This window comes from Nycticebus coucang, chromosome 9 (assembly GCF_027406575.1).
Source record: "Nycticebus coucang isolate mNycCou1 chromosome 9, mNycCou1.pri, whole genome shotgun sequence".
Taxonomy (NCBI): domain Eukaryota; kingdom Metazoa; phylum Chordata; class Mammalia; order Primates; family Lorisidae; genus Nycticebus; species Nycticebus coucang.
In genome coordinates this window covers 32,972,003-32,985,240 of record NC_069788.1, presented here as the reverse complement: position 1 = coordinate 32,985,240, position 13,238 = coordinate 32,972,003, and the positions used below count along the sequence as shown (strand labels likewise).

The 13,238-nt window shown below is 38.4% G+C and overlaps 1 protein-coding gene across 3 annotated transcripts in view; it reads right to left on the bottom strand.

Annotated features, from left to right (window-relative positions):
- Positions 1-4,011: 4,011 nt before the first annotated feature.
- The window catches only part of PLA2G7 (phospholipase A2 group VII), a 32,152-nt gene continuing 22,925 nt past the window's right edge, over positions 4,012-13,238 (bottom strand). For all 3 annotated transcript variants that reach the window (XM_053603277.1, XM_053603279.1, XM_053603278.1), the window contains 7 exons: positions 12,863-12,931; positions 12,060-12,186; positions 11,049-11,162; positions 9,607-9,698; positions 8,161-8,331; positions 5,528-5,676; positions 4,012-4,465 (listed from right to left, as the gene is read on the bottom strand). In XM_053603277.1, coding sequence (XP_053459252.1) covers positions 4,329-4,465; positions 5,528-5,676; positions 8,161-8,331; positions 9,607-9,698; positions 11,049-11,162; positions 12,060-12,186; positions 12,863-12,931 — 859 coding nt within the window. In that variant the 3' untranslated portion in view covers positions 4,012-4,328. The remainder of the gene's footprint in view (positions 4,466-5,527; positions 5,677-8,160; positions 8,332-9,606; positions 9,699-11,048; positions 11,163-12,059; positions 12,187-12,862; positions 12,932-13,238) is intronic.

Here is a 13,238-nt window from a genome sequence, read left to right as displayed (position 1 = left end):
TATAAAATTAATTTATTATTTTCGTTTCTTTTTCTTCTTGTTAGTACTTTCTCCTTTTCTTTGCTGTTCTTTCATTCATTACTGAGGTTGCTTATTTTTGGTTATTTAGAGCTTTTTGATACTTTGTGGTGATGTGTTCTTTTGTTTATTAGTATGGTTGGTTCTTAACTTCTATTTTTACTTTCATCAAGAGCATCTATGGCCAGAGATTCTTCTACCTTTCTCATCTCTCTCACAATATTCACCTCTGCAACAGCTAAGACATCCGCTTGTCATTCTCCTTTCATTCTTTACTCCGCTTCCCTCTGTCTCCTCTGTTAGGTACAACAGTATTTTTTAAATGAATTTCCTTTATTCACTCTTATTTTTTTCTTTCTGTCTTTTTTTTTTGCTGAGAGCTGGGAGGACATAGCAGTGATCGGGCTTATGGGGGCTGAGAGATCTTTGTACCTCCAGCCCTAAGAAAATAGTATTGGCAAGAACGCTGCAGAATTTTTCTATTTCATTTTCATTCTTACTTAATTTTTCCTTCGTGATTTTTGTTTTTGCTCTGTTTCTTCCCTTCCTAGTTTTGGCAGAGGAAGAGGTTGGCTCTGCTCAGGCTGGAAAGGACTGCCTCATTTCAAGGAACCCTCCACGTCCAGCTCCTTCAAAACCTTTGAGTAACAAGGGTGACTTTAGCACCATCCTGATCAATACCATTTCTTCTATCACTCTCAGCCTCTCTTCCTGACCTTCTCTTCACAAATTATTTTTTCCTCTTCTTCTGTTATTCCTCCTTACCCTTTTTCTTTTCTTTTATTCTTTCCTTCTTTTTTATTCTTTCTTTTTCCCCTGTTTCTCCCTGCCTGCTCCCTACCTCTCTCTTTTCTTCTACTGGGCTTAGGTTAGATTGTCCTTCATTTTCCAATTCCATAAGATAGTTTTTGAGTGTGCTGATGCATTTACTTTCTGTTTTATGAAGGAGGCATCTAGCACAATAAATTTTCCTCTCAGGACTGCTTTTGCTGTAACCCACAGGTTTTAGTAAGTTGAGTTCTCTATAGAGAACAACATAGATCAACATAAAAAGAGCCAACAATCCCTTAGATCACTGGGCAAGAAAGATGAACAGAACCTTTTCAAAAGAAGACAAATGGCTAACATGAAAAAATGCTCATCATTCCTAATTATTAGAGAAATGCAAATCAAAACCACCCTGAGATATCCTAACCCCAGAGAGAATGGCTCACATCACAAAATCTCAAAACTGCAGAAGCTGGTGTGGATGTGGAGAGAAGAGAATACTTTTGTACTGCTGGTGGGACTGCAAACAAATACAACCTTCTTAAGGGAAGTATGGAGAACCCTCAAAGAACTCAAATTAGACCTCCCATTTGATCCTGCTATCCCATTACTGGGCATCTACCCAGAAGAAAAAAAAAATCCTTTTACCATAAGGACACTTGCACTAGACTGTTTATGGCAGCTCAATTTACAATCGCCAAAATGTGGAAACAGCCTAAATTCCCACCAACCCAGGAATGGATTAACAAGCTGTAGTATATGTATACCATGGAATACTATTCAGCCATTAGAAAAGATGGAGACTTTACATCTTTTGTATTAAATTGGATGGAAATGAAACACATTATTCTTAGTAAAGCATCACAAGAATGGAGAAGCAAGAATCCTATATACTCAATTCTGATATAAGGACAAGTAATGACCTAATACACAGGGGTGGGGGAAGGGGAGAGCAGAGAAAGGGAAGGACGGAGGGGGTGGGGGGAATCATGGTGTGTGACACACAATTATAGGAAGGTCACACAATTTTTAGGGTGGGACACAATTATAGCAAGGTCTTTAACAAATGCAATCAATGTAACCTGGTTCTTTGTACCGTCAATGAATCTCTAATAATAAAAAAAAGAAAGAAAAGAAAAGAAGATTCTTGACTATCTGTGGTTCCTTTCTCCTCTATAGATTGGGGAAGTATAATAATGTTAATGTAAGATCTTATGTATTTGTCACTCAGTTACTCTTACGTATTGGTACTTTAAATACATTTGCTCATTTGAATCATTTGAGGTATATACTAGTATTATCCTTATTTTATAGGTGAGAAAATTGAAGCTTTTTAGAGAAGTGACTTGCCTAAGGTCAGATAGTGAGTGTCAGAGGCTTGATCACACCCACACCTATCTAACTTCAAAGCCCGTGCATTTAAACATGATTTTGCAGAACAGAGACATTAGCTATATGCTCCTTAGCTATATGTGACCAGGGCAGGATATGAAGTATCTTTGAGCCTTGATCTTCCTCATTTGTAAAGTTGTGACAAGAAAACCATTCTTACAGTGTTTTTAGGATTAGACATATTGTATGTAACAATGTAACCTGATTCTTTGTACCCTCACTGAATCCCTAACAATAAAAAAAAAAGGAAAAGAAAAGAAGATTCTTGAATATCTGTGGTACCTTTCTCCTCTATACATTGGACAGGCAATTGTAAATGTTTCTTTCCATAAAGTGTACACTATGCTAGGTTATTTTTTTTTTTTAACTTTAACTTAGTGGATATTTTCAGAAGTTATTTTCTTCTTTAAACATCAACATATGCCACCAGAAAAGGATTTTTTTATAAAAGTATTCTTTTTTTTTTTTTTTGTAGAGACAGAGTCTCACTGTACCGCCCTCGGGTAGAGTGCCGTGGCGTCACACGGCTCACAGCAACCTCTATAAAAGTATTCTTAAATGGAACATTATTCCAATTGGAATGTTTATCTATTTCTAAAATGAGTCAGGACAAAGTTTGCCAAATGAGCCTGGGGAAAAGATGTTATGTGTATGAAACATTATCAGACCCTGAAGCCTAATGGGAATAAATTAAGAACCTTATAAACTTAATTTCAGTTAAGTAGAAAGGAAAGGGTTTTGCATTAAAAACAATTGAGGTCAGTGAGTATATTACTTATTCCCAGAATAAAGAGTAGAAGAGTCTGGCTCACTAATGCAGGCAATATAGTTGTGAATTACCAGGAGAAAGGTCAGAGAAGATGCATTCGGGTCAGATTATGGGAAGCCCTCAGTTTCAAGCTGAGTTTACTAACTCCCTATTTTAAAAATTTAATCTGAATGTCTGTAGGAGAGAGAGAAGTAAAACTTCTCAGAAGGAATGATTTTGCACTTTACACTACTAAGATAGGTCTGAGATATAAAATCGGGATACACAGTAAACTTATAAACTGGGCAAAAGGGATAGAGATGAAAGTGTTAACCAGACTTGCATACTAAGTATTGAATATCCTTGTGCACATAGGCTAAATTAAACTCAGTTATGGAGAATTCGTAGGAATAAGACCATACTTAGACTAAAAATATAAACATAACTAATGATCAGCATAATTTCTTATATCCCTTGGAGAAGGAAATCATTTTCCATGATTCCCAGATGTGTAAGTGTATAAATTTTTAAGTTGTCTTTTTACATCCATTTAATTGAATGGAATAAAATAATACTAAATAATAAAAGACTACTGCTTTTATTACTACATATAGAATTAAAACATCTATTAAATAAAATTAATTGGAAAAACAAAGAAGTTAAATGTAATTCTGAATGTTTTCTTTCTTTTTCTTCAAAGCCATACGGCAAATAATGTGTTAAAGCTGGAATCCCAGCTGTATGCTATAATCTTCAGTAAGCGGAATGCATCAGAGATAAAGAATTAAAGAAAATGCAAAACAATTACCAATTTTCTTTAATCCACTGCCTCTGCCTTGTCTCCAGTATCTGTAGTCATTATATCAAAATTGTACAGTATCACAAATCCTGTGCTTAAACAATGGCTTTATTATTAGCTTTATCTAATTTTTCTTACCATGACCAAAAGTCAAAGAGAAATGCCATCCAATTCTACCTAGAATGTTATGTTACGAGAATTCAGCCTTCCTGCTCACAATAGAGAATAAAAGTTAAGAAATGTGTTTTTGCTGGATGTGGAAGGAGTCTTATGTCATTCACACAGGTTTTCACTGGCATTGTGCCTCTTTTAATATACTTGTCCATTATTAAAGTAATATAAAAGCAATTTTTAACTTTGACACTAAAAAAGATATCTTAGTAAAATTAAAATTCACGTTGGTATGATTTTTGTATTCTGCATTCTTTCTTTTACATTTAAATGAAAATATTTTAGCGTAAGCCTCAATTTTGCTACTATAGAATAGCCTACATTTTAAAATATGCGTTATTTGGGGAAATACATTAAAATCTCTCTCTCACACACCACACACACACAATTTTAGACAATTTTGAAAAAATAATTTTAAAAACCCCTTTAATCCTAATTCTGTTCCTGTATTCCTGTAGCGTTCTGTAGAGTGACATGTTGATTGATTGTGTCAATGTTGGTCCCTGGAATAAGATTCGCATTAGCTCCTTCAATTAGACAGTCCCACTGATCAAAATCTTTATGAAGTCCTGAAAAATACAAATGTCAATAAACATTAAACTTTTGAGAGCAATAAACAGTTCAATGCCTCTAGGTGGCACAATAGAATTACAAATTATCAAATTGCATAATGATTTTAGAGGCAAAGTATATTCCATCAGCTGCCTGAAAATGAGAGAACGAAGGGAGGACCCCAGCTGTTAGACTCCTCCAAGTGGGACCACTAACTAGCATAACCCCTATGGAAAACAGTATGGAGATACTTTAAAGAACTTAAAGTAGACCTTCTATTTGATCCAGCAATCCCAATATTGGGTATTTACCCCAAAGTAAAAAATGTCATTTTATCCAAAAGACATATGCACCCAAATGTTTATTGCAGCCCAATACATAATCACAAAGATGTGGAATCAATCCAAGTACTCATTAATATATGATTGGATTAATAAAAATGTGGTATAGTTATACTATGGAGTACTACTCAACCATTATAAAAATGAACTAATACTGGGCGGTGCCTGTGGCTCAAAGGAGTAGGACGCCGGCCCCATATTCTGGAGGTGGTGGGTTCAAACCCAGCCCCGGCCAAAAATTGCAAAAAAAAAAAGAACTAACACCATTTGTAACAACCTGGGTAGAAATGGAGACCATTCTTCTAAAGGATTGCAGCAATGGAAAAACAAACACCCCATGTATTCACTATTAAACTGGAACTAATTGATCAGTACCCATGTGAACATTTGGTAGTAAAATTCAATGGAAACCAAGCAGATAGGAGGGGGAAAAGGGGGACGGGTAAATTCACACCTGATGGGTACGATACATCCTATCTTGGTGATGGGCACACTTATAACTTTGATTCAAACTGCAGAAAAGCAAATCCACCAACCACCCCATGGTTCATAGAGACCATTAGCTTTAGCAGCTAGACTTGCTCTGTAGGATACACAGTCTGTAAAGCAGCATAATTAACTTCCTGAAATGTTTGCTTTCAAATTGATTTACTGCTTTATTCAACTGTAAAACAACTAGAAACAGTTAAAATGGCACGAAAGAGACAGTTTTGTCAAGAAAGAACATTAGTTTCTTACCTAAATGCTTTTGTAAGAATGCTAATGAAGCTTTGTTGCTAAGATCAATAGCTACATTTGAATCTATATCTCCTTTTAAGGCAAACATGGATCCAAATATTTTACCAGTTGCAAAAGTGAAGTCAGCAAAATTCTGATGGACTGAACCCCTAAAAGAGAAGTGAGGAATTTAAAAATCACATTGTTTGATAAAATTATTTTTGAAGTTAGGCTACAGGAAAGATACTGGCCTGGTTGGCCTGTTTATTGAGAAGCATGGACATAAAACTTATAATTTGATCTTCTTGAATGTATTTGAGGGTCACAGGCTACTCCTTTAAGGATCCTAACGTGTATTCATTTTCCTGCTAGAAAAACAACTCAAAGAATCCTGTATTGGTTGATGTCTTGATTTTAGATGAAATGATCTCTGCTTTTTAGTATACTAGAATGCTTCCAGTTTGAGACAGTGGAGTATGTTGTGTGTTGAAGAGGCCCTGAACTCAGCCACAGCCTGCCCACCTACTCTCATCATTGAACTTGCTATCTATTTGATACTACTCAAAACACTTTGGATTTAAGCCTTGAATTAAACAGATACCTTTAAAAAAAAGAAAAAAAAAACTTTCCCCATGCTAGTTAAATGGTACAAGGATTACTCACTTTCTTGTTTAAATTTATCAACAGCCTAACATCAAATGGAATGGCCTTTTTTAAATGCTTGTTTTCTATCACCTCTGGGACAGTTACCACTTGATGATTTTCTTGTGCTTTTTATTCCCTCTTCATTTCTTTGACTTTGCATGCTCCCTTCCAACCCTAAGCACTCTGTGTTCTTCCCAGGATCTTCCCCTTTCTTCCATGGGATCCAGGTAGGCAGTCCTCAAGATTCCATTCCCAGAACAATTCTTTTCTCACTTTGCAGTCTCATCTATGCCAAAGGTTTCATCTACAATATCACGCAAATTCTGTACTCGTCCAATTTGTGGCCAGACATTTCTGCCCAGATTTCCGAGTTCTCAAGCTAAGAAATCCCACAGCTAAAACACAACGTCTTCCCAGCCCCACCCGGTGCGACTCTTCTCTCCACTTCGCTGTTTCTTACAAGCAAGGCATCAGTCTTCTGCTCATCTCATCCCAAAACAGGGCCAGCCTGACTCCCTCTCACTCTTCCTCACACTCTAGTCAAAATTTGTGTGTCAGAAACATAAAAAAGGGAAACAGAGGGGTTGTGAGAGAGCTGAGAGCATAACCCAGGTTGCTGCCTGCAGTGGAGGACAGGCCTGAGGAGAAGGAAGGAATGAGCACAGAAACCACAGAAGGAGCAAGGAGCAGAAATAGAGGCGGTCAACAGTGTCCAGCAGCTGCGGAGAGAGAGGCTGCAGGGTGCTATGCTGCAGCCTTTCCTGTGCTTAGCAGGCCAGTTTCAGCACACACTGGAGGCAGCTCAGGAAGCTAGACCACAGCAGTCAAAGAGCAGATAGAAGGGCCTGGCATGATGGCTCACGCCAGTAATCCCAGCACTCTAGGAGGCCAAGAGGGGTGGATTGCCTGACCTCAGGAGTTTGAGACCAGCCTGAGCAAGAGGGAGACCCCATCTCTACCGAAAATAGAAAAATTAGCCACAGGCTTAGTGCCTGTAGCTCAGTGGTTAGAGCGCTGGCCACATACACCAAGGTTGGCAGGTTCAAACCCAGCCCAGGCCTGCTAAACAACCACAACTGCAACAAAAAAATAGCTGGGTATTGTGGTGGGTGTCTGTAGTCCCAGATACTTGGGAGGCTGAGGCAAGAGAATCCCTTAAGCCCAAGAGTTTGAGGTTGCTGCGAGCTGCGATGCCACAGCACTCGACTTAGGGCAACATAGTGAGACTCTGTCTCAAAAAAAAAAAAAAAAAAAAAGAGAAAGAAAAGATGAATTAGCTAGGCATTAGTGTCCACCTATAGTCCCAGCTACTTGGGAGGCTGAGGCAAAAGTATTGCCTGAATCTAGGAGTTTGAGGTTGCTGTGAGCTATGACACCAGGCACTCCACCCAGGGTGACAGAGTGAAAATCTGTCTTAAAAAAAAAAGAGTAAATAAAAGTAAGTACATGAAATATTAAATATAGGCCATTCTTTCAAGATTTCTAGCAGTCAAAGGAAAAAAAAAGATAAGGTGAGAGTCCATCAAAGAAGTAGTGCTATCCAGGAAATAAACATGGTGCTCCACGGTGCTCCAGTACAGCTTTGAGGGATTTATAAACTCACATTCTTTCACAGCTAAATATATTGCAGATCTCACAGATGAGCTGACTCTTTCTTTAAAGAGTTCCTAGCCTTGTCTAATAATGGAATACTTCTCCCCCTAGCTACACCCCCCAAAATGTGTGGGTACATTCTGGTATTTAGATAAAAACAGCATGTGGTGCCATGCGAATTTACTAGTGTGTGTACTATATACATTAACACTACTCGAACATTTCCATTTTCAAAGGTACATCTAAATGTATTCAGAACCTGAGATCATCCAATAAGAATTATCTAATATTCTCCTTATTGGCGGTCTAAACAACCAATTCGGCAATTCTGTAATGGCCACCAAAGGATAGCCGTTGATACCTATCCAAGTTCCACGTTTCTTTTTCAGATGATAAATTAAGTCTCTAATACTTACCTGATTGTAATCATTTTTCTTTCTTTATCTGGTGAGTAGAGTTTTTTCATTTTTGCGATATTAGCAGGATATTGGAACCGTTCAGAGTTGATAAAAAAGAGGGGCTGAGGAATTCTGGAATACACTTCATCACCCAGTGGAAACATCCATGCATCCAGGGCAATACCACATCTGCATTTGTTGACAATGAGGAAAGAAGGCTGGTTACACACTAGCCAGCATACAGGACTTCCTAACAAGGCTTAGATTAATGGACATAGCCACACCAGTTTATTATGGGTTATCTTGCTGAGTGCAAGAGATACAATACTTCAGTGTAGAAAGGGGATATGATTAGCTTTATAAGTTAACAGTCTTGCAATTATACAACCATTTTCTTTAGAAGGCCTCTAGGAATTACAACCTTTAGAAATATATATATCCCTAAAATTTAAAGATTTTTTTTAGTTATATTGTTTTCAAAATAAATTTTAAATAAGTAATAATTTCTTGAAAACCATGGGAGTCTCTGAAAAAGTACAATAAAAGCACATTTTCCTCGTGTTTCCAGAGCTTTAGAGCACTCTGTGAGTACACTGATTATACCTTTTTCAGAGTCACAGCTATGGACCCATTACTTTCTGCTTAGAGGTGCTTTACCTGAAACACTGAGTGTTGAAGGAAAACCTATGGCAGTCATTGAAAATGTAACTTTCTTTCTAAGTCTATACTATGTTTCTTGACCTTTTGGTAAGTGGATAAAAGACAATCCCCTTCCACTGAAATAGAGTTTAAGAAATTCAGGGTGAAGGCGGGGGCTGTGGCTCAAAGGAGTAGGGTGCCAGCCCCATATGCAGGAGGTGGCGGGTTCAAACCCAGCCCTGGCCAAAAACTGCAAAAAGAAAAAAAGAAATTCAGAGTGAAATGTCACACATTGATCCTCTCCTTTTTCTATGCAGTCAGTTCTACATGACATCATTGATCTGGAATGAAATAGTTCAAGAAAGAAAATGTTTCTACAAGTTAGAAAATTGGGGTCTGGTCCTCACTCCTCTTACCCAAACAACCATGTGATTTTAGATTCAGCACCACCTTAAAAATGGAAGGGAAAAAATAACTCTTTAAAATAAAGTTCTGCCAATAGGCAAGCCCGGCAATACTACAAGATGGCAATGTTATTATTATAATCATAGTGTCGCAAAAAAAGATAGATAAAGATGTAAGCAAACACGTAAGGGAAAATGTTATATGTACGAGTGGGGAGAGTTTTTAATGGTAGGAGTACAGGATGGTTTCTGCCTAGAAAAGTACATATAGAACATTTCATGGAAGCGAAGGAAGAGACTCATAACTCCATGGGATCCTTTCTTCATTAACACTATGATTTTAAAAAATGCAGTATGTTTTCTCACTACCCCTCTTCTAATAATTTCTGTCCTCTTGCTTCACTCTCTCTTGTTCTCTTACCTGAATCTGTGGTCTTCACTCAGAGCCTGAATCACTGTTGCTCCACCAAAAGAATGTCCAATTATTGCTATTTTGTCTCTATCAATGGCGCCCTATGTGAAAAAGCACAATATAAATTCAGAATTATCTCATATGGTATTCGAAGAACAGACTAAAGGATTTGGTCAATCACATAAGTTGTTCATGTTGTGGGCATGGCTAAGTACCTTGATTTCTTATGAAACAGAATATACATAAGCATATATTCCTATTATCCACGCATATATACACGTATGTATAAAACATATAACACGTATGTGAACGTTCAGAAATAAACGTAATGGTCTTCTTAGTCACCCACATTGACATTTGGACATTGATTCTGACTTCTGCCTCTTGCCACCCCATGTTTACTAGTTTGTTCATTCCATGAGTACTGATTGAGCACCTGCTCTGGGCCAGGCCCCAGTGTTTCACTTTCATTGAGCTCCCACTCTATCAGGGAAGAAAATGATACAGAGACATGCTGTAATACAACACATGGTACCAAGAAACACATAGTGAACCTGGTCCAGGGGCGGGCACCAGAGTCATAAAAGCTTCTTGGAGGGGCGGCGCCTGTGGCTCAGTGAGTAGGGCGCCGGCCCCATATGCCGAGGGTGGCGGGTTCAAACCCAGCCCCCGCCAAACTGCAACCAAAAAATAGCCGGGCGTTGTGGCGGGCGCCTGTAGTCCCAGCTGCTCGGGAGGCTGAGGCAAGAGAATCGCATAAGCCCAAGGGTTAAGAGGTTGCTGTGAGCCGTGTGACGCCACGGCACTCTACCCGAGGGCGGTACAGTGAGACTCTGTCTCTACAAAAAAAAAAAAAAAAAAAGCTTCTTGGAGGAAGTGATGTCTAACTGGAGTTGTGAAGATTAGGAAGGAGCTAGTGAAAGGGTAGGGTATACCAGGTCAAGGGGACAACATGTACCGAGGCATGGATACAGGACAGAGCAGCTGGGTGATGAGCAACAAACTTCGCTCTGGAGAGCAGACCACCGTCTTATCCTCTGCATCCTTCTATTCCCTGCACTGCACATGCCACACACATTTTTGAGTTTCTGCTCATGCTGTCCACTCTGTCTGATATTCTTCCATCCCCTCCCAAATTTTTGTCCAAAACTTTTGGCCAACTTCTCAAGATCAAGCTCAAAAACATGCAGGAGTCACCCAAGGAACTCTAGTACCTCCAGTGGAAGTTTTAAGTTGAACCATACAACACTGCCATTTTTGTAGATCAAATCTGATCGACTGCTGGCAATTTCTTGTACAGTTCGGCCTAAAATATTGTCCATTCCTGTCATTCTTTTTTGTGCAGCCCTTCATCATGTTGTACTTTGTAATATAATAGATATTCAGACAACAAAGGAGAGTAAAGAAATGCAGGACAGGGGAAAAAAAACTGGCTTTTTTTAAGTGCTTACCTTCAGTTGTTCCACATCAAACTCTAAACCTAATACATTCTTCACTGGCTTTCCATGATCAATGTCAAGAATCAAATCGAGAGCATTAGAACATTCCTTTGCTCTTTGATGTACCTAATAGGATTATTAGAAGAAGGAAACAACAAAGTAAAACATTACTACAATTATTTTAAAATGTGTATAGAAGTTGCATACAAAATAGTTGGTTAGTTAAAAACTCTAAATATCGTATGATTCACGATTAAAATACACATTAGCATAACAACACCAGCATCTGCTTTGCACATAGGTATGGCTTGGTCCAAATCCAGTCTCTGTTGTTCACCTACTGTGTGACTTCAGATGATTTACCTAACTTCTCTGAATTTCCATTGATTGTATAAAAATCCCTGCTCCAGTGGAATATGGACAGGCTTAAATGCAATAACATATGTAAAGTGCCCACTATCTCTCACTAAATGAAGCAGTCAATGCTTTATTCCACTGAATGATCCAAATATCCTTGTAAGATAGACACTGTTATTATTCACTATTTAGTGACAGATGAAACATGGAAGCACAAAGATTAACTTATCCAAGATCACCCCAGGATCTTGAATCAACAGAGCCAGGATTCGAACACAGAAAGTTGGATCCTGAGGCCTATACTCGTAATGCTATTATCTACCACCTGTGTGAAAGTCATATTTTTATATTGTCTCTGGTAGGGAAATTATTCGTTTATTTTGTAGCACTTTTGAGATTCTAAAATTAGAGGAGTTAATGCAAGAAAATTCTGAATATTCACTATCACCCCCCTTAGGATTTTTGTGTTTGCCTTTGTTTTAACAATGAATCAGATATTTCATGAAGGGAATTTTATGACTTAGAGAATCCACTGACAGATCTTTGGGAATGGGAAATAGGACAGGTAGGCACAGGACTTGCCCTGTGTAAAATTAAGTTAGTAAATGTCATCCTTTTGTGTACACTTTTAGGTCGAGAAGCCCCCCTTCTCTCACTGCACCGTACCTGCTGATTTCGTACAGATAGCTCATCCTCCTCTCGTCTTAGGGTTTGAAGGTAGAGCCAAGTCTTGTTCCCTATTTCCGCAGCTAACTGGTCCTTGAAATAGTAAGTTGCAGATGCAGATTTGTCTCTGTGATACAAGCAAAATTCATTACTCATACATTCTCCCTCCCTTCCTCATGTGTCCCTGAATCAACCTCTCTCTGATCTTTTGATTTCTCTTTTTTTCTTCCATTCTGTGTGGGTTTTTTTTTTTTTTTTTTTTTAATTAAAGAGAACCCAAAGTAAGTTCTAGAAGAAAGGCCTTCTTGTCTATTGCGGAGGAGTTATGGGTAAACTAGGCCACTCTGTCTTCACAGTTCTGGGAGGCAATGTTAGCTGTGTTCAAAACTCACCCTGGGGAAGCAAGTCTCAGCGCTGCCATTTACTAGCTGTGTGACTCGGGCAAGTTACCTTTTCCTCCCCTTCATTTTCCTCTTCCTTAGACTAATGATAATAGTCACCTATTATAGTCACCATTATATTATGACTAAAAATAGTCATAATTTTTATCAGTAAAAATCTGATAGGATTTTTACGACGACTAAATGAGATGGTGTGTGGAAAACACCTCCCATATAATACACGGCATGCAATAAACAGTCTAAAAATGTGAAATGTTTCATACATCTTAACAATCTAACTCAATATCCTTTTTGTATTACGTCATCATCTTTGAGAATTTCATTAACATTTTTTTGTTGTTGTTACGGCCATTCACATTCCCTGGATTTGGCTAAAGAATCCAGATGCATCCGTCAACGTACCTGTGCTCTACAGCAGCAACTATAAACCCGTAAGACGCCAGGTCAATGCCAATTGCAGAATAAATTGTCCTTCAAAACAAAAAGAGGGAATCATTACAACTACTGATCATGATTACAAGGCTGGGACCCCTAATAAAACTAGGAACATGGAGGCCATTACCTCCCTGAGTAGTGCCCTGCTGCAGAGTGGAGACCTGTGGTTCTCAAGAAAGAGGATAATTTAGTCCCATAGCAGATATCTGATAATATCTGGCAATATTTTCATTATCATGAATTGGGGGAGGGTGCTACTGGCCTCTAGTGGGTGAAAGAATGCCATTAAACATCCTTCAGGGGACAGGACAATCCCCCACAACAAGAAGTGATCTGTTCCACA